Source organism: Panthera onca, chromosome B2 (genome assembly GCF_046562875.1).
Source record: "Panthera onca isolate mPanOnc1 chromosome B2, mPanOnc1 haplotype 2, whole genome shotgun sequence".
Taxonomy (NCBI): domain Eukaryota; kingdom Metazoa; phylum Chordata; class Mammalia; order Carnivora; family Felidae; genus Panthera; species Panthera onca.
The window spans coordinates 96,064,187-96,088,854 of NC_138343.1; the positions used below are offsets into that span (position 1 = coordinate 96,064,187).

General features: G+C 47.4%; 1 protein-coding gene across 1 annotated transcript in view; it reads right to left on the reverse strand.

Moving 5' to 3' along the window:
* Nucleotides 1–3,879: 3,879 nt before the first annotated feature.
* The window catches only part of BEND3 (BEN domain containing 3), a 33,603-nt gene continuing 12,814 nt past the window's right edge, over nt 3,880–24,668 (reverse strand). The window contains exons 2-4 of the mRNA XM_060616299.3: nt 20,863–20,910; nt 20,160–20,362; nt 3,880–7,213 (exon numbers count right to left, since the gene is read on the reverse strand). Of these exons, the coding sequence (XP_060472282.1) occupies nt 4,967–7,213; nt 20,160–20,362; nt 20,863–20,899 (2,487 nt within the window). The 5' untranslated portion in view covers nt 20,900–20,910 and the 3' untranslated portion in view covers nt 3,880–4,966. The remainder of the gene's footprint in view (nt 7,214–20,159; nt 20,363–20,862; nt 20,911–24,668) is intronic.

Here is a 24,668-nt window from a genome sequence, read left to right on the forward strand (position 1 = left end):
GGATGTGGGTGATAAAGGACACCACTGACTTGCATTTGTTTTTGGATCTGAATCTTTGTGTGTTGTGACTCAGGGATGCTTTAGTACCCGGGATGGTGTGGTATCGTAGGAATGGACATACGGGTTTAAACCCTGACACCGCCATCTGCCAGCTGTGTGAACTTGGGCAAGAAACATACTTCTTTCTGCTTCCTTACCACAAAACAGATAATAACAGTACCCAAGACACTGAGTTTTTGTGAGAATCAAATGAGATAGTACGTACACCATTCAGGGCCATACCTTTCTTAACAGGCACAATTATGGGACTTACCTCACAGGGTTCTTGAGAGGATCATAAGGTACGGTTCTTGGTGTGCCTGGCATGTGGCTTATACTCAGTGAACTTTAGGTGCCATTACAGCGAGTAGGCAGTGAATGTTCATTCCTTTCCCACCACTGGCGGGGGGGCTGTAACTTATTTAGAAGCTCCCTGAGCATCGATTGCACCTCACCATCCCAATGATCGTAATAATTTAGTGTGCAGTTCTTACCTCTGAGAACTAGATTTGTTAAGTAAACTCCCACATATTGAAATTCTGTGACTTTCTTTTTGGTAGAAAATGAACATACCTACAGCCAGAATGAAAGAATTTAGTCTTCCTTCACGTCTTGCTTAAACTTGCTACTCCAGCCCCTGACCCACCCTAGCCTGCTGAGGAGGCTTACACACACACACAAACACACACACACACACACACACACACACACACACACACGTCAGGATTCACAACTGAGCACAAAGCGGCTGTAGGAAAAGTGTTCCAATCACAAGCCACAACTTCCTTTGTATCTTTGTGACCCCTGGGCCAAAAACAACGTTTCTCTGACAGCTTGAGATACTATTGTTACTACGAATATTAAAGTTAGTAATTTGTCATTAGCCAAACAGAAGAGGTGAGAGGAAACACGCATCCTTCCTTTTGTTATCAGGTAATCATATTAGTTTTGAGGAACCAAATCCCATTTGATCCAAAAAAAAAAGTGCCATGAAGCTCTGCTACCTTGGCAGCAGGGCTGGTCTGGCACCTGACCAGGAAAGGTATGAAAAGGTCAAATGTACCTCCCACTGTGTGGCCAGGAAGTGGTTTGTGTAGAAAAGGGCTAGGACTTATTTGGTGACCTCTCATTCAGCGGTGGCCAACTGCAATCCTCTGTGGGCTGCAGCCCTACAGGCAGTGTGGCAGCCCCAGAGGCTGGGATCCCCCCTGAGCGGTCACGCCCTCCCCTGGGAGGGGGGAAGACAAACCAACAAACCGACCGACACAGGTTCTGGCAGACCTGTGCCCTAAGAAAACAAGATGTTGCAAACACCATATTTTTTTCTAGTTTTATAAATTTTATATAACTCATAAAACAGTGCTTGTATAAAAATTCACACACAGTTGCTAGAGAGCATACAATTTCCAAAAATGTCCTGGGTTTTTGTTACATTCAGTTTTCTAAGGATGCACTCAAATCAATGGTAAAATGCAGACATTATGTGGTATTTCATTATCTTTGGTAAAACTATTCCCATTATTTTGTCTCCTCACAGTATTAACTCTGATATCCACTTTGTGCAGGGTCTGCTATCACTAGGATGTCAGAAAAACATTAAGGCTGGATCTACACGAGGCAAGTATTTCCAAACGCCAGGAACAGCCCCTTGGCCCCCACGTCCACCTCACGCCACTCTCCACACAGCCAGGCAGGGTGAGAGGTCGCAGTGACTTCTCCCCGGGGGTCTCAGGACCCCATCCCAATCAGACAAGAAGCAAACATTTGGGGGGGGGGGGAAGGGGTGGAAACTGAGGCCATCTCTGTAGGAACGCAAGTGGCCATGCTGCGGTGTGTGGTCAGGCCAGTGATTCTTACCATTGAAACAGCTAATCCTTTCACCACTAAGTAGATCCCATTGGTTGGTTGATGATTGCTGCTGATGCGGCACCCCCTCCACCCAAACTTAAGAAGAAAGGAAGATTTGGGGCCAACGCTGAAGGGGGAGGGGCACACTTTTGCCCATGACACTAGACAACTTTATTCCCTGTCAAACATTTGTTGTCATGTAGACACAGCCAAAGTGAACTGAAGCAGGATTAGAACACTTAGTACATTCATGACTACCTTCATACATTCTTTTAAAACTTACTAACAGAGAAAACGAGGGACACTACCACCTACTGTGACTGGCTATTTTACTTACCATCAGAATGTGTCTGTGCTAATTCTTTAGTTCTCCAGATACGAAGAAAAAAATAACCCCAGAACAAACAAGTAAAAACCCATGAATTTAGATGGGGAGGGGGACGGGGTTTACCAACACATTTTATGGAAAACATTAAATTTTGAAAAAAGTTAAGTATTTTGTACTTCTATTGCTTCGTGTAAAAAACTGCCCTGGAGCCTTGGAGCCCACCTGTATGGCTGGAGAACGAGGACACCATACAGACAGACACCTGCAGGTGTTTCCCGGTGAGACAGTCCAGAGGGACAGGAAACAACTTCCCAGAGTGCGTCCACCTCTCTTCTCTAAAAGGGACTCTAAGATTTGGGGCGGGGGTGGGGTGGGGAGGAGAAGCCCTACGCAGGAAAGGTATTAAGGAAACCACCAAAATAACAGCTTCCAAAAACTGAACATGCTCTAGGCTGTGAAGAAACACATTTCATTCCTAGAACCTGTTGATTTCTCTAACGTGGGTAGATAGGACTTTGCTTTATTAATAAATGATTGTGCTTCTGAAGTTGCAGGGTCAGAGTCCACCCTCTAGAAAGCAGGGCAATTTTCGCATGGCTTGGAATCCTCTTGGACACCTCCTAGAGACCAGAACAAATTCCATGGCACTCTCCAACCAACAGGGCTGGCGGGCGAGAGCGCCACCGCCATCTTTGGGTAGGGCGCGTGCACGCGCACACGCGCACGTGTGTGTTGGAGAGACTAAGGCATAGAGAAAGGCCCAAGTGAGGAGGAAAAAGTGAGTTTCCTGGATGCTCTAGTCCCTTCTTTCCAGGCACAAAGAGGCTGAGCTTGTTATTCCTATAGGCCCCCTTCATCCCACTTAAGTTGTTTCGTAGGAAGAAAATGTATGTGCACGTGTGGGTGGGTGTGGGTGTAGGTGAGAGAGTCCTTAAGTCCCTGTGCATTTCTAAATTGCAATAATTTAGGGCTGCAGTTTCAACAGAAATAATCTGTAAGTGACATTTAAAAGCGAATTTACTAAAGTTAGATCAGCAACTTTACATTGCTCAAAATCTTGTCATTAAAAAAAAAAAAAAAAAAAAGCCCTCCGGGTGTAGGCAAAATTACGTCAAATAGCCACCGGAACTGAAGTCCTTATCGGTTGTATAAAGAAAATTCACAGATTGTTTCGATTACTTCTGCATTTTAAGGTAGCAAAACATTAAGCCACTAGGCTATTCAATCAGCAACATCCCACAAGGGTTTTATGACTACCCTGTGTGATTCAGTTCATTTTCCGAGTTTCTGGTAGGATGTATTCAGCTTGGGTTACATTGTCTCCTTTCCCTCGTAGGGATTGGGACCCCAAAGTCAGGTAGGTAAAGGTATTGTTTTTCAGGACTTTACGTGCTGGGGAATTTCCCGATTGGTAGTCCTGGAGAGTATGCCACTGGCCCGGAGCCGTCTGGCCTTCCCAACCAGTGAGGAGAGGAGATGTCTTACTCCGAGGCCAAGTGACTGGCCAGGTGTAGGGCGGCAGAGCTCCTAGGGGGTCCGAGGGGACAACTGAGTGGACTCTGGCAAGGGACAGGGGAGCCCCATTTGAATGACCTGTGACCTTCCAATGCCAAATATCCCCAAGAGGGCCCGAGGCCTGGGCTTGCCCTGAGGAACAAGGATGTGCTACCAACCGGAGGGGCTAACACTGAGGTGTGGTGAGACCACCAGACAGCTCCCAGAACCTGGGTGTCACACAGATACATACACGGAAAGTAAACAGCTTTGGTGAGCCCAAAGGGGCCCATCCTTAAACAAGAAGCTAAACACCCACACAGACTGTTTTCCAAGGAAATGTGTCTGCCCCTCCAAACAGCATCCTTGTGTAGAGAGGGAAGGGGGCAGTGGAAGGACACAGCTCAAATGACATTGTGTACGTGTTTCCACGTCTATCTACATTCATATCATCATCATCATCATCATCATCCAGTGTTCTCGTCTACAGAGAGTGAGCACGACATTCTACCCACATGGCAACTACAAACAGGCCAGGCCGTGTGAGGCCCCTTCCTCAGCACCACAGTGGAAGGGAGAACACAACCATGGTGGGAAAGGACATCACACTATTCCATCCCTTCTACTGCCATCCAGGGGGCATCTTGATCCTTCTAAAATCAGATGTAAAAGACAAGGTCAGGAAAATTGGTCTCTGTGCCACCTGAAGCTATTATTGGCCATCATGCATGAACATGGCACTTGTAAAAATTTCATAAATCTGAAACCATCTTAAAAAAAAAAAAAAAAATCCCAGCAACTGAAGTCATCTTACAGTACTTCATCTCAAATATTTAAAAGATATTTTTTCTAAGTAAAATGGCCCCCAAAGAGCCCAATGATTTTTTTTTTAAAAGGGTTTCTTTTTAATTAAAAAAATTGTTTGATAAAAATGGAAGATGTAAAATGTGGGCAGAGGAACAAGAGAGTTGCTGAATATGCATCTGAAATTGCAGGGGGGTGGGGGGACACAGCCCAGGAGAGAACCACTCCTGAGGCCTCTCTACTCTCACGGCTCAGCTCTCCCCAACTCCTGCGGCACCACTGGGGCACAAGACAAAAGTCGTGAGCAGGAGAGACCGAACGCAAGGCTTCTTTCCTGTGGTTGGGTGGTGTTTACGTGTGCAAATGTAGTAAGCCACTCCCCACTGACATAAGGTGCGTGTCTGTGGATACCATTCACTGCTCCAAAAGAACGCTCAGTCCCCGGGGCGCCCGTCACTTCTCCACTTTCTTGGCTTTCTTCAGGATGTCGCACTTTTTCCTGTTGGGGCGGCGGCACCGCTCGTCGATGCTGGGGATACACTCGTAGTGCCACACCTCCTCCATCTTCTCCACCGGGTAGACGGCCTCCACGTAATGCCGGATGAGCCGCAGCCGCGTCGGATCCAGCTGCTTCTTGTTGCAGGCGCCGGAGTGGTTGTACTGCAGCCGGAGGTTCTCGGCGGTGAAGAGTTCCGGAAAGAGCCTGACCAGGAGCCGGGCGGCGAAGTTGCCCACGGAGAGGCTCTGCTGCACGATCTCACGCACCTCCTTGTCCGACAGCAGGTACGGTGAAGGCACCGGGAAGTCGGGCGAGGGGACCACCAGCTCGTCCAGGGGGATCTTGCAGAAGTCCTTGCTGCTTCTCTCGGGCGGCAGCGGGGGCCCCTCAAACTCCTCTCGGAACCTCTCGGGGTTGATTGCATAGCTCGCCAGGTCCCTGCACTCGGGGCCCGGCACGTGCACCTTGCGCTGCTGCTGGTAGGAGCGCCGCTGCTCAGTGTCCCGGCGCCGGCAGCGCTCGTCCAGCTTGCCCACGAACTCCAGCGTCCACACGCGGTCGTTCTTGGCACGGGGGTAGAGCAGCTGCACGTAGTGGCGGATGAGCTTGATGCGCGACGGGTCCAGCTGCTTCTTGCCCAGCGAGCCGCTGCAGTTGTACTGCTTGCGCAGGTTCTCGTGCGTGAAGAGCTCGGGGAAGAGGTGCACCAGCAGGCGCGAGGCGAAGTTGCCGATGGACAGGCTGCTCTCGTAGATGCTGCGCAGCTGCTCCTTGCTGAGCAGGCAGTCGGCGCCCGGCACCTCGAAGTCGGGCTGCGGGATCTCCAGCTTGTCGAAGTCGATGGGCACCAGCCAGATCTTCTTGGAGCGCCGGCCGGGCCGCTCGCCCTCGAAGCTGTCTTCCACCTTGACCACGGAGATGTCGTCCGGCAGGCTGGAGGAGTCGTAGCAGTCATCCCGCGCGGGCTCGCCCTCGCTGCCCCCATCCAGCGCCAGGCCCTCGAGCTCATCGTTGAGGCGCTGGGCGCACTGCTGCAGCCAGGCCTCCTCCTCCTGCATGTCGGGGAAGTAGATCTCCGTGTAGTTGCGGATGATCTGCAGCCTCTGCGGGTCCAGCTCCTGCTTGCCCCCGTCCCCGTAGCAGCTGTACTGCTCGCCCAGCTTCCGGTGGTCGAAGAGCTCGGGGAAGAGCCGGTGGAGAAGGAAGACAGCGAACTCGCCGGGGGACGACGCTTCGTCCAGGAACTCGGTGAGGTCCTGCGTGTCCACCACATGGTCGGAGGCGATGGTGCTGCTCCGGTCCAGGGACAGGGCCTCCTCCTGGTCCTTGTTGTCCAGGAAGTGGCCGGCGTCCACCTGCTCGGCCTCAAAGAAGCCGGGGACCTGGCCGCCGGGCTGGCTGTCCTCCATCTCCCGCTGCGCCCAGAAGCGGCTGAAGAAGTCGTTCAGCTGGGGCAGACACTCGGCCTGCCACACGGCCGTGTCCTTCACCGAGGGGTAGTAGACCTCCACGTAGTTGCGGATGAGCTGCAGGTGCAGCGACTCCAGCTTCCGCTTGGCCGCGAAGCCGCAGGCACTGCAGCCGCGGGAGAAGTCCACGTCGCTGAACAGCTCGGGGAAGAGCTGCACCAGCAGGCGGCAGGCCAGGTCACCGCCCGACAGGCTCTGGTCCACGATCTGCTTGAGCTCGGCTGCCGTGAGCTGGTACTCCGGGGGCGGCTGGAACTTGGCCACCACCTCGGAGGGGCTCACCTGCTTCTTGATGCGGCTCACCTCCAGGGAGAGCAGGTCCACCTTGCTGTGCAACTGGGACATGTTGGAGGACAGCGTGTTGAGCATGTAGAACATCTTCTGGATCAGAAAGTAGATGTTGGGGTCACCGTCGGTGGCCGCTGCGGCGCTGCCACAGTCCCGCTTCTGCGGCTCGTTCAGGAGCCGCAGCGGCGAGGGGCTGTTGCTGGAGTTTGCCTTCTCGAAGAGCTCGTACGTGTTGAGCATGTCCCCGGCGGGAGGGTTCTTCTTCTCCATGATCTTGTGCGAGATGCCATACAGAGGCTTCTTGTAAGAGGGGGTGGTCACCTCGCCACAGGGCTCCTCCTCGCCGGGCCACACGGAGCCCAAGTTCTTGCCCCTGCTGGCCTGCTCTCCGTTGCCCTGGCAGGGCGAGCAGTTCTCCCGGTTCCGCATGCCTGCTAGGAGCGCCTGGAAAACAAACACCGTGTTAGGGTGTTCCGGTTTACTACATGAAACGCAGGTCTCGGTCACACGGAGGTGCCAAGGTCAGTCTTGGAAGCACGCGAGAAAGCACCGCCCTCGCCCCTATTCACTCTGCTGGTCCGGGAACACACAGCTAACACAAACCTGCACCCCTGTGCCAAAACAGCTCGCTCTTCCTGCTTCCTAAGAGAGGCTCGGGCTGGACCTGGAAAAAGTCAGCTTCCTGCAGGACTCCGGTGCTGCACTTCCTGCACACAGGGCCTGAGGGGCAACAGTGCTGCTGGGGGCAGGAGATGCCACAAGGACTAGAGAAGCCCCTGAGGTCACCTCACTGACCCGGGCCTCCATCTGCTCTCAGGCAGGCATAAGGACTCCTGCCCACAGCAGCTCCAGAAGGCAGCGGCATGTCTTCCAGTCCACAGCCTCTAGGAGAACAGGTGTCTCCACTCCAGATGGCTCCCGAGGTGCACAGTGGTATGTATGCACAGGAGAACTGGGGTCTGCTGCAACTCTACCACCGCCTGGAATGACATCTTATCTCAGACCGGAAAAGGGCTGGCCCAGAACTGTCCCGGGGCCTGTGCAACTGTGGATTCCATGACGTGATGGGCTCTCCCAGGTTTCTAAGTCACCGTCTCCCGTTGGTCCAGCGGCCCTTCTCAAGCAGATTGCAGGAGACAAGTAAGCCCCGATGTCTTAAGGCAGCCACCGCACATAATGAATTAATGCCTCTCCTATGTATCTACAAGGGTACTTGCCATGTACTATCCAGCCTTGCTCAGCAAAGGACAGTGAGAGAATTAAACCCTACCAAATTGACTTTCAGGGATGATTTCCTCAACTCACCCAAGGATAGCAGGGACACTCGTCAAGTCCACTGTTACAGGACTCCCAGGGCAAGCTCCAGATACCCTTTAAAGACCCCAAAGCCTGAGTCCAACCTCCACGGCCAGACAGCCATCACCCTGGCCATCTGGGAACCCAGAGTGCTTGCTGCTTTCACTGGTGGTCTCCCCTGCTGCCAGGCCCTGGACAGGCCAAGAGGCTTATTTACGTATATGTGGACAAGTGATTTTCAACACAGGCCCCAAGGAGATTCAGGAGAGGAAGCACAGTCTTTCAACAAATGATGCTGAACAGCTGGACATACATATGCCAAAACAAACAAAAACTACCAGCCTACATGCACCATGTAAAAAAAAATTAACTTAAAGTGGATTGTGGGTGTAAATGTAAAACCTAATTTAAAATTCAAACACTTCTAGAAGAAGACATAAGAGAAATCCTTTATGACCTTGGTTTAGGCAAATATTTCTTAGACATGACACCACAAGCACAATCCGTAAGAGAAGAAAATTGACAAACTGGACTTCATCAAAACCACAAAAACTTTTGCTCCTTAAAAGACAATATTAAAAGAAAGAAAAACAGCTCACATTGGAAGAAGTATTGGCAAGCCATCTATCTGATAAAGGAGCTTAATCCAGAATCCATAAAGAACTCTCACTCAATGACATACAACTCAATTAATGATTTCAATAGCCACTTCGAACAACATATATAAATAGCAAATAAGCGTGTAAAAAGATGCTTATTAGTAGCAGGCAAGTTAAAACCCACTCGGAGATACCTCATCACTCCTACCAAAATGGGTACAAACAAAAAGACAATACCAAGCGCTGGAAAATGTAAAGGAACTGAAGCCCTCCCATACTGCTGGTGGGGGGTATGATATGGCATAACAATTGGTAGTTTCTTAAAAAGATAAATATACATGGCCCATACGACTTGGGTATTTCATTCCTAGATATTTATTTACCAAGGAAAAAGAAAGCAGTTAATCACACAGAGATTTGTACACAAATGTTCATGGCAGCCCTATTTGTAAAGAGTCCAAAGCTGGAAACCCAAAATTTTATCAACAAGTATACAGATAAACAAACTGTGCTATATTCATAGGATGGAATACTACTCAGCAACAGAACTCATACATGTACTACTACTCATGAGGAGTCTCAAAATAATTATGCTAAAAGAAGCCAGGCAGGGGAGCCTGGGTAGCTCTGTCAGTTAACTATCTGATTCTTGATTTTGGCTCAGGTCACGGTCTCATGGTTTGTGAGCTTGAGCCCCACATAGGGCTTTATACTGACAGTGCGGAGCCTGCTTGGGATTCTCTCTCTCTCCTCTCTCTCTGCCCCTGCCTCGCTCGTTTGCAGTCTGTGTGTGCACGCATGTGCGCTCTCTCGCTGTCTCTCTCTCTCTCAAAATAAGTATTTTTTTAAAAAAGAAAACAGTTAAAAAAAAAAAAAAAGCTAAACAAAAGAGGCCATGCTGTAGGATTCCATTTGGAATCATGTGTTCAGAAACACAAACTTACCTACCAGTGATGACAGAAAGCAGATTAGTGGTCACCTGGGGGTGAAGGAAAGATGCAAAGTGGCACATCGAAACTTTAAGGTATTGGGTGATTCCTGTTTATTATCTTGATCATGGTGATAGCCTCACTGGCATACACATATGTCAGAAAGTATCAAATGGGTAGGCTTTATGTATTGTGCCATTCGTTGTAGTTCATTCCCAACTTAACCTGTTTTCGACAAATGTTAAACTTGACCCCCAAACTTACTGGAATACATTTTTGAGGGTTTAATCGAGCAGAAGAGCTAACTGGTGAACACTGGTAGGTGTCACAGGAACACGCAGGGCCGAAGCACAAAGTGTTTGCTGTTACTGACAGATGTGTGCCCCCAGCAACTGCAGAACTGAGAAGAACAAAGTCCATCCTTTGGATGCTTCACACCCAGGGAAAAATATGGTTGGTGTAGGGTGGCCTAGGCCAGGGCTTCAGAAACTCTAATATACATGTGAATCACCCGGGACCTTGTTACAATGCAGATTCTGGTCCCTGAACCTGCATTTCCTCTAATTTTTTTTTTTTAAGTTTATTTATTGTTTTAGTAATCTCTACATCCAATGTGGGGCTCGAACTCATGACCCCGAGATCAAGAGTTGCGTGCTCTTCTGACCAAGCCAGCCAGGCTCCCCTGGGCCTGCCTTTCTAACAAGCTCCCAGGTACTGTTGGTCCTCTCTGAGTAGCAGAGGCCTGGAAGACCGTGTCTGCTCTCAGTTTGTCTCACCCAGGCAGATTCAATGTCATTTGTAGGACTTCAAATAACTAATGCCAGCACAAAACAGTACATGATGTGTTTTTCTCTTGTAGCCTGAAAAGGGTAGGGAAAAGAGACAATCTCAAACAGTACATGATGTGTTTTTCTCTTGTAGCCTGAAAAGGGTAGGGAAAAGAGACAATCTCGAGAGGCTAGATTTGCAATGGCATGTGGGCAATAAATAGGTAGGTAGGTCTAAGGTGAAAAGAGAGCAATGAGGCCACATGAACATATAAAACTTTGATCCTTCTAAGCCACCCACAAGTTATATTTCATTTAAATATATGGATCTTCTCTTGTGGATAATGGAATAATCTGACTCACATTACAGTAAGTAAGATTCATTTTTTGCCTGCCTCTGTTGATAACAACAATGCAAAAGAAAAGCTACTCTACTCTGTAAGAACCTGAAGATAGAAAAATTCTTTTTTTTTTTAAGTTTATTTAATTTTGAGAGAGAGAGAGAGAGAGAGAGAGAGAGAGAGAGAGAGAGAGAGGGAGAGGCAGAATCCGTACTGCCAGCACAGAGCCGGACTCGGAGGCTCCATCTCAAGAACCGTGAGCTCATGACCTGAGCCGAGATCAAGAGTCAGACTCTTAACTGACTGAGCCACCCAGGAGCCCCTGAAGATAGAGGAATTCTTATAAGGGTTATAATTATCCCATGGAGCTGGCCAATACTTTCTTCAAGGTTTGTTTGCATAATGTAATGAAGGGTCAAAGGCACCTGGCCTGGCCCTCCTCCTCCAACCCATGCTTCTCAGGAACAGAGGACCAGGAGCCACTGGGGTGGGAGAAGCCTACCGTGAAGGACCTGCCGCCTGCCCCTCTCCCTGCTGGGGTCTCTTCACCAAGCTGCCCCCCATCGTCATCACACTGTATGATTGTTACATGATAGGACCATGTCATTCCTGAGTCTACCCCCACCCAGTGCCTTGCAAAATGCCTGGGACACAGAATTGCTCAATGAATGTTTGTCAGCCACAAGCACGGACGGTTAAAACAGGGCAAGGTGTTCTAAGATTCTCAAATACGTGCTTTCAAAAAAGGAGCTGTTCAGATAGGCCACTAGCTTTATGAATAACATGTCTGTAGAGAGATATAAAAGCGTGGATAAGATCTCGGCTTGCGCTGTCCTCTGTGACCTTGGCCAAATCAAATGATTTTTCATGTCTCAGCTTCTAGTACCTCAGGGATAAATAATGGTATGTCTCACAGGGTAGTTATGAAGACTTAACGAGATAATGTACAGAAAGCACTGAGCCCTGTCTGAATCACAGTAAGTGCTTAATAAATATTCACTGTTAGAATATAATTATTATTAAGCAGTGATATTCCCAAACCAGAGCAGAGGTAACACAGTGGGCTTTTTATTAAACTAGTTGTAATGATTACTCTCAAGCAGTAAACAAAAGGAGGACTTTCCTATAATGCATCAGGGTTAGTCACTCATGGAAGGCACTTCTTAGAGGTCTGTTTGTCCTAAAGACTGGGGGCGGGGGAGGAGCACAGGACATCAGAGCTGAAGGTGGGGTCTGAAGCTCTTTACAGCAATTTTGCTCTGCTATCAGACAGAGAGCAAAGGATTCTGAAGGGAGGGAGGCAGGGAGGAAGCCACACACACACATCATAAACTTGAAGAAAGGAAGAGATGGAGAGGAAAGTGTTCACTCCAACACTGGAGTGGAATTGAAACTGTGGGTCATGACCCATTAGTTAAATGATGAAGTTCTTTTGGTGGGTCATGACCAGCATAAGAAGGGAGAAAGATTGAGGAAAGGCAGAAGAAAAAAAAAAAAAAAAAAAAAAAAGGAAGGGAGGAGGGAAAAAAAAGAAAATAGAATAGAAAATATCAGAGCGCACTGCACATAGTAAGTAAATTCGGGAAAGTTTTGCTTTGTTTCTGTGTCTGTACATTTACATACAAATCCATGTACGTGAGTTCTGTTTCTCAACAAGGTGAATTTATTTACAACTGCACACCGCTGAAAAGCACGGCCCTAATAAATTCAAACTGCCTTATTTGCTAATTCCTGTAGGCTGTAAATTAGATTTTAGCAACTTATTCACCATTAAATTCAATTACACCAAAATAATTTTGGAGGTCCTATGGATCATGAAATTACCATGAGGTTTAACCAATATAGAGGAATTTGAGTTTCTAATGGTAATCATTAAAAAAATCATAAATACGTTAGGAGTGATTTTAGAAAAAGGGTCTTTGCTTTACAAGTGATCCCACTAATACATTTAAAATAGGATTTTGGGGGCACCTGGGTGGCTCAGTTGGTTGAGCATCCAACTCTTGATTTTGGCTCAGGTGCTTAAGATTCTCTCTCTCCATCTCTCGTTCTCCCTCCCTCTGCTCCTCTCCCCTGCTCATACACTCTCTCTCTCTTTAATAAAAAAAATAAAGTAAGATTCTGTGCAGAGATCACCAGAAACTCACATGCCATGCAGCAAAAGTACCCACGTTCTAGAGAGAGATCTCCGTAATTAACACCCAGTGTAGAAAGTAAGTACAAGGGAAATTTTCTGGGTGAATTGCCTGAATACCAATAACAAATAGAAGTCATTGGACTCCCCCACATTCCTACACAGGCAGAAGGCCAAAGTGTATCAGAACTGGAAATCCCCTCTATAGCTCTCACTGTTCAGGATCATTAATAAAAATATTGCAGTTTCTACTAAGCATGATAGAAACACTGCAATCAGTAGAAACATTTTTGGCTAACTTGCCTGAATAAAAAAATTAAGTTAGAGTCCCAGTAGAGGGCAACATTCCTCACTCCCAGGGACCTTAGATACACAATTCAACACAAAACACAACACAAGCACTAAAGACAACGTTCTTAGATATCCCCACACTGGTGTCCTGTCAGCTCAGTGTCCCAATTAATTCCACAAATGCTGCCAAGGCGACAACGGGCTGGCCGCATTTGCCGCTGATGATAAAATCTCTGCTCAGCTGTCTAGGAGTATCAAGAAATCTTTAAATCTGTGCTACTTGGCACTGGGTGTCTGGCTGACACGTCCCCAATTCTCTGAGGCTCATCTTCCAGCCATATGGGAACTCTGTGCGCAGCTCGGCTTGGCAGTGCCAGCATCTCCTGGATGCGGTCGGGGCATTTCATTCCACGGCTAATACCCTCAGACTCCAGCGGGAAGGCCCAAATCCCTTGCTGGAGAATATAAGCAAAAAGAGGATGATATTGGGCTCCAAGAGAGCGTTAAGTAGACCATTTAGGGGAGATTCCACGTGTCCGTGTCCAGCTACACCCCAGGGACTGGGTCACCGTGGAGATCCTTCAAGCATTAAACTTCTTCCCCATATGACTCCGAATCTGAAGGCCGTCACTGAATTCAGGCTGACAAATGATGAGTGGCCAACCGGTGCCCAGAGAGTCAGCAAACTGGAACACCAAGAAAGCAGCACGCCTTCCAGAGAGTAGAGAGTAGAGAATCAATATGGCATCAAGGGTAGACCATGTGAATCAACTCCTAGGGGGCCGGGCATGAATAACCAAGGCAGAGGTGGAGCTTACCTTTTTCATTTTCAACAGAACTTTCCTCTTCATCATCACCATCACCATTAAATGACCAGATACCATGAAGTCATAAGGTCTGGCAGACCTCTCTGCCACACAGAGCCAGTCAGCAAAGAGCACTGAGTACCTAGCATCCGGCAGGCACCGTGCAAGGCTCTGGGGACACAGGAAACAAGCTAGACAGTCTCTGACCTCATGGCTTTTACCCTTCGGGTCATCCTTATACTGTTAGCGGATGAAGAAATTGCTGTGATGCCTGAAGAAATAAGAACCTGGGAGATGAAGCAATCACAATGGAGAAGAGACAGGCCAGGGGGGTGGCAAACTGTCAGGGCAGGTCATTTTCAAAGGCTTCTCACAACATCTTAAAAATACCCCACAGCCCCTTAACTGTGGCGTTCAACTGCACAGGTCCAAATCAAGCAGGCTTGAGAGCACTGACTTCTCGGAGCCTCATTAAAATGGGAATGCACGGTACCTATCTGCGACGGGTGCTGCAGAAATGACTTTGAATCTCCAGCTGGTACCACAGTCTCCACCACTCAGGAGGTAAGCGGTAAATGTGCACTGAATGAAATGACATTTCCATTCTCCGATTGAAAAACAAAACGCAGTGGTGCTTTAGAATTAAAAACAAACAAAGAAACAAAAACCCGCAGCAGAACAAAGCTAACGCCTGCCTGGCATACAGAGCTTGAATATCACCCCCACTTCCGTGAACAAAAGGATGATTACCAATAAAAATGTTGGCTACTCACCTCCCACATCTGCTGTATTTGGCTATGAAGCCTTTTCCAGTGGAGGTGCCAAATAAGTCTTTATACAGTCTTTTGTTAGGTTTTTTGAGGGAGGTTTTACATTTCTTCTAAGTACTGTACTAAATGTCACTTACGAGTCACCAGCACTGACGGGAGTCTGGATATGACGTACCTCTGGCACCAGGGCTACCGCTCAAATCCTACCCCCACCCTTCGTCCTCCTCCCTTCTTTGAGGTTGGGGGACAAGATGGAAGGTGGTCTATGTTCTGACTTGGATGGTGTTCAGAATCAAGGGTGCTCAGCCTGGGGTGTCCTAAAGGATGTCAGATGGTCTCCCTTGGCAATGCTGTGCCACTTTCGTTCCGATAAATGTGAAGGGAGGCAGAGGAAGACTGACCACAAGGAATGGGAGCTGGAGATGGGTGCTGGGAGGCAGCAAATATACAGTTCTGAAGGCTGACACGGGACAAGCCCTGCACTGGGCTCGCTCACACATAAGAAACCAATGAGATGAGCAGTATTATGCCTCATCACCATGGGGGACCCTGAGATGTGGGAGGTCACGTAATTGACCAAAGGCCACAGCGAACTCTCCCCGTCTGACTCCCGAGTTAACTATTTACTGTTCCTACGGGCTGGATCAGAGAAGGTGGGGCTCGCCTCCCAGACGCAGGGAGTGCGTCTAATCAGTCCTGGTATTTCATACCAGGAACAAGCCTGCCCCACTGGCATCTTGGCACTTTAACTTCTATGCCTGAGTTGACTCATCTGTCTAGTAGAGCTAGTAAATTCTCTCATCACTGGCCTGTCATTTGGATTAAATAATGAGTGGTGTATTTGTCAAGTGGGCACCGAGTAACTGTTGAACTTCCTTTCCACTTTTTTGGATTACCGCTTGTTTTGGCCTCCTGGCTCCTCTTGCCTCACTCGGTGGTAAAAAAAAAAAAAAAAAGCTGCATTTACTCCCCCCAGCAGCGATGACACTGTAAGCAGCGATGACATATGTAAGGAGGATCAGAGAAGGGGTGCCTGGGTGGCTCAGTCAGTTGAGTGTCCAACTTCGGTTCAGGTCATGATCTCACAGTTCGTGGGTTCAAGCCCCGCATCGGGCTCTGTGCTGACAGCTCAGAGCCTGGAGCCTGCTTCAGATTCTGTGTCTCCCTCTCTCTCTGCCCCTCCCCTGCTTACGCTCTCTCTCTCAAAAATAAATAAACATTAAAAAAAAAAAAAAGAAGGATCAGAGAAAATTCAGGGGGAGAAGCATAAAGCATTATTCACTCTGAACTAGGACTAGTGCCATTTTGAAAAATCAACATATGCTATAATTTCATAAAACTGATAGATTGTTTCAAATTCCCAAAGGTTCTAAGGCTATTGATTTACTGACACATCAACTTACACAGACTTTTAAAAGGAAATACAGAATTCACATGACACATTTCTGCAAGGAGCTCAAGAATTTCAAAAGGTTTATACCTACATATATTCTTTTTACAGAATAGGAAAGCGTGCACGGTATCAACCTCATCTTATGCACAGTAAGGAGAAGAAACAAAACTCGTAAAACACCCAAATAAAATCCAGGACTTAACAGGTCTTTTCCAATCTAAAATCTAACACGTCAGAACTTCACGCTATATCCAATCTATTGAAAAGTAAACATATATGCCCAATTAGAATATGTAAATTGAACAAGTCATATTAGAAATATTCAAATATATTTTGGTTCCCTTTTCTCCAAACATGTCTGAATTTGGGGTGATGCCCAAAACCCCATTGGAAGCCTGCTGCCTCGCCAAATCGAGAGGCATCTGAAACCTTCACGTCATTCGTGTGATGTCCAGGGAGGCCCCCCCACCATGAATCTCAATGGAGTCGCAGCCCAACGCCAAACCTTTTCTGACTTGCTTCCCACAGTAAGGATTCAACTAAAATACAGATCCTAAGAACCTTCTCCCTCCCTCTCTGCCCCCAAGAATTCGCAGACGCGCCCTGCTTCTCTGTGATGCCGCTCCAACAAAACTGGACGAAAGGATAAAGACTGACTCCACTTGTGCACGGAGACAATGGGACGACCTCGGACCGCCCATAAGGCCACAACCCAGCCTACACATGGTCAGAATTCCTTCCTGTTGTGAGCGCTTGTTGTTCCTTACTGGACTGAACTTTTCTAAAAACGGCCACAACACTTCCCCCATCCCTGTGAGTTTGCTGTGCCTACCGTCAGAAGTGGAGTCTATACTTACACCCTTGTGTCTCGACTGGCCCACGGGACTTTCTGGCCAGTGGGACACTAGCGTGCGTGGCGATGCAACCCGAGGTGTGAAAAGTGTCTGTGCTTCAGAGCTTGGCCTCTCTTGCTCCTGGGAACTCTTCCACACCACGTGCACAAGCCCGGACTAGCCTCCCAGTGGGTGGGACTGTGCAGAAAGGGAAGCTGCAGCCAGTGCAACCAGCCCTGCGGCCTTGGGGAAAGGGGGCGGGGGGTGAGGCCATCCCGGACCACCTAACCCCCCATCAGGTCAAACCAACTCAGAACCCCCAGCTGACCCACAGAACTGTGAACAAATATGGTGGTGGTGATTTTAAGCTGCTAAGATTTAAGGTGGTTTGTCACAAGGCAAGAGTGAACCAATACACTCAACTTTGTGTTTCATTTCTCGAACTCTGCCTTTACTGGCAAACTTGAAGTTGTGTACAGAATTGATCATAAGCAGAGATGTAGTGTGTCCCACAGAAGGAAGCGTCTTTGGCAGTTCCTTTAGGAACTGAACATAGTGCTTCTCAAACTTCTCGACACTTGCAGGACAACCTCTGGGCATCTAACCCACACGGAATCGCTCACAGAGGGTACTAGCTTTATGCATACGGAACGTATGCAGCACTACTTGTAAGAACAAGGAAGTAGAAAACACCTATCTAGCAATCGTTAGGGGAAAGGATAACAAATTACGGTGTAAAATACAACAGAAGAAAAAATGGTTACACGTTTCTCTAACAAGCTATGCTACTAACCATCTTACTACTGCTTCCACTCGCCCAGCACGGATCTCAGCAGTTAGGAGTCTGAGATTTCATCCTCAATCATTACGTACTCCTGGAAACTGCCATCCACACAAGGAACTTTCCCCCAGAGTCAAAAGGCATGCAATAAGTGACTGATTTGGGCAGCCAGAGTCAAGGGAGGGATATCTACATTAATCCTTTGTTTAAAATGCTCATATAGGAGTGCCTGGGTGGCTCAGTCGGTTAAGCATCCGATTCTTGATCTCGACTCAGGTCACCACCTCACGGTTCATGAGTTTGAGCCCCGAGTCGGGCTCTGCACTGACAGTGAGGAGCCTGCTTGGAATTCTCTCTCTCCCTCTCTCTCTGCTCCTCCCCTGTTTGTGCTCTTTCTTTCTTTCTTTCTCTCTTTCAAAATAAATAAATAAACTCAAAAAAAAAAAAAAAAAAAAAAGCTCATACAGGTATAAAAAAATCTCAACTAATCTCAACTTTTTTTCAGGGCATGATAGATTTTTAAAAATTTATTGTTGGAATATTATTCATGATAGTCAAAAAGGGGAAACAATCCAAATGTCCATCAAGTGCTAAATGGATAAACAAAATGTGGTACATCCACAAGGGGATATTATTTGGCCATAAAAAGGAGTGAAGAATTCATACATGCTACAGCATGGACGAACCTTGAAAACATGCTAAGTAAAAGAAGCCACACAAAAGGTCACGTATTCTATGATTCCATTTACATGAAATGCCCAGAACAGACAACCCTCTAGAGACAGAATGTAGATGAGTGGTTCCCAGGTGCTCGAGGAGGGGAAAGGGAAGGGACTGGTACAGAGGTTCTTTGTGGGATGATGAAAATATTCTAAACTTATTATAGTAAGAGCTGTACCACACTGTGAATATACACAAAAAACCCACTGAATTGTACAATTTAAATTGGTGAATTGCATAGTATGTGAATTATAGCTTAATAGAGCTGTTTTGGGCGGGGGGGGGGGGGTGCAAATAAATAAATAAATAAATAAATAAATAAATAAATAAATGTCTCATTCAGTGATCCATGATGTGGAGTGCAGGGTGGTATTCATTATAACATAAGCATTTACATTTAAATGCTGGAGAAAATCTTACTCTCATTGTTTTTGCTAATTATAGAAAAGCAAAGTTTTTACTTATTGAAAATTCATTACATCTCTACAATCCATACATTTCCAATTTATTTGGATTTGCCCTCACATCTAATAGAGCAAAATTAAAACAAAACAGTAACAACCCAAAGAGTCCCAGGCTGATGCCCCATGGTGTTCTGGCTAACGATAATAGGCTTTGAAAACGTGGGCTCTTTTGGACAGACATGCAGAACTTGAAATGCCTATTTGGGTCCCCCAAAGAGAGAGAGAGAGGAAGAAAGAGAGAGAGAGAGAGAGAGAGAGAGAGACTGTGTGTGTGTGTGTGTCCGTGTGCCTAGGTTGGAGAGCTTGGGAAAATGTCTAAGAATTTAAGGTATACTGTGCCAGTCCACGGGGAGGCACGGAGGTGAGGTGTCCTGGGCCAGACCCCTGATCTCCCAAAGCTGCTTCTCTCTCCTCAGTCTTAAGTATTCTGTGTATGTGTCTTGTCTCCCACCCAGACTGTAGACTGCTAGAGGGGGCCACCATGGCCAGTTTGATTTTCTCTCTCTCTCTTAGAATTCAGCCAGGTTCAATCTAACCAGCAGGTGATTTTTTAAAAAAAAAAAAAAAAGCAAATTCAGGGGCGCCTGGGTGGCTCAGTTGGTTAGGCATCCGATTTCAGCTCAGGTCATGATCTCACGGTTCATGGGTTCGAGCCCCACGTCGGGTTCTGTGCTGACAGCTCGGAGCCTGGAGCCTGCTTTGGATTCTGTGTCTCCCTCTCTCTCAAAAATAAACAAACATTTAAAAAAAATTTTTCTTTAAATAAAAAAAATAAATAAAGCAAATTCATAAAATTATAAGTTAGTGGGTAACAGGCATGTTACAAAAGAATTCTCTTCACAAAAAGATTCACCGGACACGTGCTCCTAACATAAAAGATCAGTTTGACTTGGGAAAAGACCTCCCAACCCTCAACTTTTCAAGGAATCTGTGTGCAGTGTATACTATGTAAAATGTGGTAGGCTTTAATGAACAGTCCTTGCTGTCAAGTGCTTATTTTCCCTGTAGAGCAAAGCAAAACAAAGAACTCAAAAGCAGGTGCATTGTGGAGACTCCCCTAGCCCCGTAAGGAATCCAGATGTAGGTAAGAATTGTAGTCGGAGAAGTCACCTTCTAGAAACCTAAGCCATCGAGGGGACAGCTGAGATGAAAGCCTTCTCGCGCCCAGGCATTCAGCAGTTGCCCGGACGCTCACAAGAAGAGAGACAGAGCATCTAGTCAGAGGGTCAGAGCCCAAGCGAACAGCGGAAGGAGCTGGGCCCTCACCTCGGGAATCAGCCGCCGCCTCTTCACGCTGGGGACAGAGTCAGGCTGGCCATCGCAGCCCGGCGGCTTTCGCTTGCTGGAATCCTGGAGGGCAGGGAAGACGCTGTCCAGAGGGTGCTTCTCGGAAGACCTGGAACTCACTGAGCAGTCCAGGGCAGCATCTTCGGCCTCTGTCTCCACTTTCACTGTGTTATTTTTTAGAACTGTGGCAGAGAAGAAATAGGGCTCAGTGGGAAAGACCACTGGGCCGCTGGGAGATTAGCAGGGTTCCCTGAGCGGCAGGGTGTTTGCGGGGTGCCCTCTGACACTAGCACCCAGGTAAGAAAGTCTAGTCACAGTAAAACTGCGCCTTCCAACCTAGCAGTTTTTATCTTACCACATTAGTGCTATACAATAAAATCACGATCCGAGAACATTTTGTTCAAAACTGGTTCTAAGGTCCTTTTTGGGGGGAAAGAGCCGAGACGGAGAGAAAGAAACAAATACTATCTTTTAAATGATACTTTTAAAAAAGTAATTCTGGAAAGATACATACGATACTTAGAGCAGGTGTACGGGCAGAGGGGGATAAGCAGGCGTGGGAGGAGACTTTCCACGGATTTTTCATTATGTATCTTTTTATATTTTGAACCATTTGAGTGTATGACCTAATAAAAAATATTAAAATTAAAAATATGTTTTAAAAAGAAGCTTTTTTTTTTACCTTCTTCTACATCTTCACTGAATTCAGCTGAGTTCATCTTCTATTCCACTAAATGAAAAGACAAAGACAAAGCCTTGATTTATTTCTTAATTTTCCGTCCCCATGAGAAATTCCCTTACCCTCCCAACCTGGCTCCGGGTAATGGAGGGTTAAGCCGAAACTGTTCCTCAACATCATGGAATGCATCCTCTTAGTGTTGTCCGCAGCTGCTCAGAAACAGCCAGGCCTTCTGAACACCCTCTGCAAGCACGTCCCCCAAACTTCATGTCGGCAGAATGCGTCTTAAAGCATGAGTTTTGCTTTAAGGGGCGGTGTTGTTTGAGAAAAGCAGGTCTTACAAAAAGACCTCAGTTCGGATGATCTCCTATTAGTCCCTGCTTTATCAATTCCAGCCACAGACTGCAAAGACCAAGATGCAGGCCATGGCTCCTCTGGGCACGAGTGGGTCTTAGACTCCAGGTGGTGCAGAAAGACCCGTGCTGCCCATGGTGCAGTCATCAGTCACACGGCCACCGAGGACTGGAAATGTGGCTGGTCGAAATGAAGACGTGCCGTAAGGGTAAAGTACACACTGGATTTCAAAGACTTAGCAGAGCAAAAAAACAGTGTAAAATATTTAATAATTTTTTATGTCAATTACACGGTGAAATGATGTCAGCTATCTTAAAATTAATTTCACCTTTTCTTTTAACGTAGCTACTCGAAAATTTTAAATCACACGTGTGGCCTGCATTCTATTCTTATTGGATGGTGTTAGTCTAGCCCTTCCTTCCAAAGCAACAAGAAGAGGCAGTGTGGGTTTCTAAAGTTCTTGAGCTCCACATAATCTGCTCCAAACCTTTCTTTTTCCTGATGAGGGAGCAAGGCAGGAGGGGGCGGGGGGGGGGGGGTGCACAGAAGAGCGAGGGGGACTGTATGGGCTGCCAGGTTTGGTGCAGAGCCCCCGACTCCCACTGCCCCAGCCAGAATGGAATGGAATGGAATGATTAAAAGCACCATTAATCTTTGAGATTCTCCGAACTACCCTAAATTACATAACAGCATCCGCAAATAGCATAAGGTGTGAATGAGGGAGTAGCGTTACAAAAGAATACACATGACAGTCTTTACTGTTGACACCGAGGAGTTGCGGTTCCCACAATTGATTAGGCTGCCTACAAACATGGAGTTCCCATTTTGGTTAAACATCAGAGGAGAGCAGAACTAAGAAGTATCTTTTAAGAAATTTCTAGAAGGAAGAGGGATGCCATCTACAAAGTCCAGTACACTATTCACCAAATAGCCACAGAATGGTGTGTGGTCCTCTGTTTTAGATGGGGGAAAGGGGGAGGGGAGGAGGTGTGCAAGAGACAGAGTCTAGGTCATCTATGCACACAGTAACAACTTCGAAATCCATTAATAATAGCAACACACATACAGTGCCTACGATGTGATGTGCTATCCTCAGAGCGTCACGAAAACTTTGACTTTCTTTTATGAAAGAAGAAGGATTCTTTCCATCACTATTTTATGAATTTTCAGAGAAATGAGTAAGAAAATATGAGATTTATTTGAAACTGAACTTACACTGAAAATACTTCCCATTCACCAATCTACTATCTGAAAAACATAACACACAAGATGATATTGAGGGAAAATAAGAAGTCAAATTCAAGGGTCAGAGAGTTGTTTTACCAGAGGTGAATTTTGGCCAATGCAATTTCCATTCTATTGCAAGGAAAAAACCCCACATCTGACAACATCACCCCACTGGCAGGGGGTGGGGAGTGGCATGGGGGGGGGCACCGGCAGGTAGGTGAACATCAGTAGTCTGAGGTGGGGAAGGTGGCCAATGCCAGGGGGAAGTTCAAGCCTCCCGACCCCCAGCCCAGGCAGGAGGCTTCATAACGAAGTGTACTCCAGGCCTCACGCAACTGCCTTGGAAACCTTGCCACACGGTCACAGAACGCAGTCCCTGAAATCAAGAGCACAGGGGAGAAGCAGCAGAATAGATGGGCAGAACTGAGCAAAGGTTGTCAGAGAGGGCACAGTGTACAAAACAAATTAGTCTCTGGGGAGGAGAGGTGGGAAAGGGAGGAGAAGGTGGATGGCTTATTTGGGGAAAGAAAAACCACAAAGGCTCGGATAAGGAGAAAGCATTAAAGGACAAGCAAATCCTAGAAGAAAACAGGTGTCGGAGAAGAAACACAGCAGACAGAACCACAGTGCAGAGCAAGGGCAGCATGGTTATCTAGTATTTTATCTGCCCAACTGTGTTCTTCCAGGGAGCAGCGGGGAGCCGAGGAGGAGGCACTGCGGCAGGCTGGGGCCGAGCGCACCGGCCCAGCAGGCCCGTGGCGCAGTGCCGGGCGCACACTCTGCAGGGACTGGGGGCTCGGTGGACAGGAAGGGTATTTTCTGAATCGCACCATGGGACACTACATACGGCAGGCGACGCAGCACCTGAATTCTGAGCAGCCCAAGTCAAAAAACGGTGCAGTTAGAGCACACACCTGAGCTCTGTGGGTGGGCAGAAAGCCAGAGGGAGAGCTAGGAAGGCTCCCAGGGGCCGGCTTCCCCGGCATTCAAGACACGGGACGGCATCTGCTTTTGTGTGCATTTCTACACCAGTGACAGATGCTAGGCTAGCACAGAAGTAACCCAGGCCACAGCACGGTGGGCCCCTTCCCTCCCAGCCAGCAAAGCAGCCCCGCTCCTTGGGAAGCTGGGAGATTTCCTGTTGGCGAGGCCTGGAGAACCCACAACTGCATCTGATTTCATGGTAGGGGCAGAAGTGAGGGTCCCCAGTAACACCCGCGGCCCACAAACCACGGGCCGGATGCACCAGCCACTTTCACCTCACCTGGAGCTATTTTATTCCCAATTTTACCAATAAAGAAACTGATACGGGGCACCTGAGTGGCTCAGTTGGTTAAGCATCTGACTTCGGCTCAGGTCATGATCTTACAGTTCATGAGTGCGAGCCCCACACTGGGCTTTGTGCTGACAGCTCAGACCCTGGAGCCTGCTTCGGGCTCTGTCTGTCTGTCTGTCTCTCTCTCTCTCTCTCTCTCTGTCCCTCCTCCACTCACATTCTCTCTCTCTCCTCTCTCTCAAAAATAAACATTAAAAAAAATTAAAAAATAAAAAGAAACCGAGGGCATTTACCTTAAATATAAACAATTCATTTGTCAACTGTACCCCAATGAAGATAGAAAAAATTATTTTTATAATATCATTTTATGGAAACAAAATATTTGAATATTGAAAGGGAGGAAAAAGGGAACAGAGGGCAGGTAACTTGCCCAGTGTCACACAGCCAGTAAGGAGAAGTAGGATTCAAACCTAGTCTATGTGTATCTCTGGTCAGCCACCCACAGAGGAAATCACAGAATCCTCCTTCTTCTATTAACGTTCTTCTGAAGAACACAGGGGCCAGTTTCCAGCCTTGGACCCTTCTGTCCCACAGCCACTGGAGCACCCAAATCTCCTTTTGTCTGCATGTAGCTACTTGGAAAACCAGTCTATTCCATGCCTATAAATACGGACTCTACTCCACAGTACAATAGAGATTCTACAAGAGGGATGTGTGGGTCACTTCCTGGCATCCTGGAGCTGACATGATGACCGCACATCAATGGTCAGGGCTGGGTAGAAAGGGGAGGGGCATCACATACCTGCCTCCACACGTTGCTACCTCCATTTCCTGGTCATCTGCCCAGATGATGGTCACAAGGTTGCTCATCCTGGGTGGACACGAGCGGCTGGATGCCGAGCATGCCACAGAAATTCCGATCCTTACATGACTCTAGGTCATGTAGGACTTG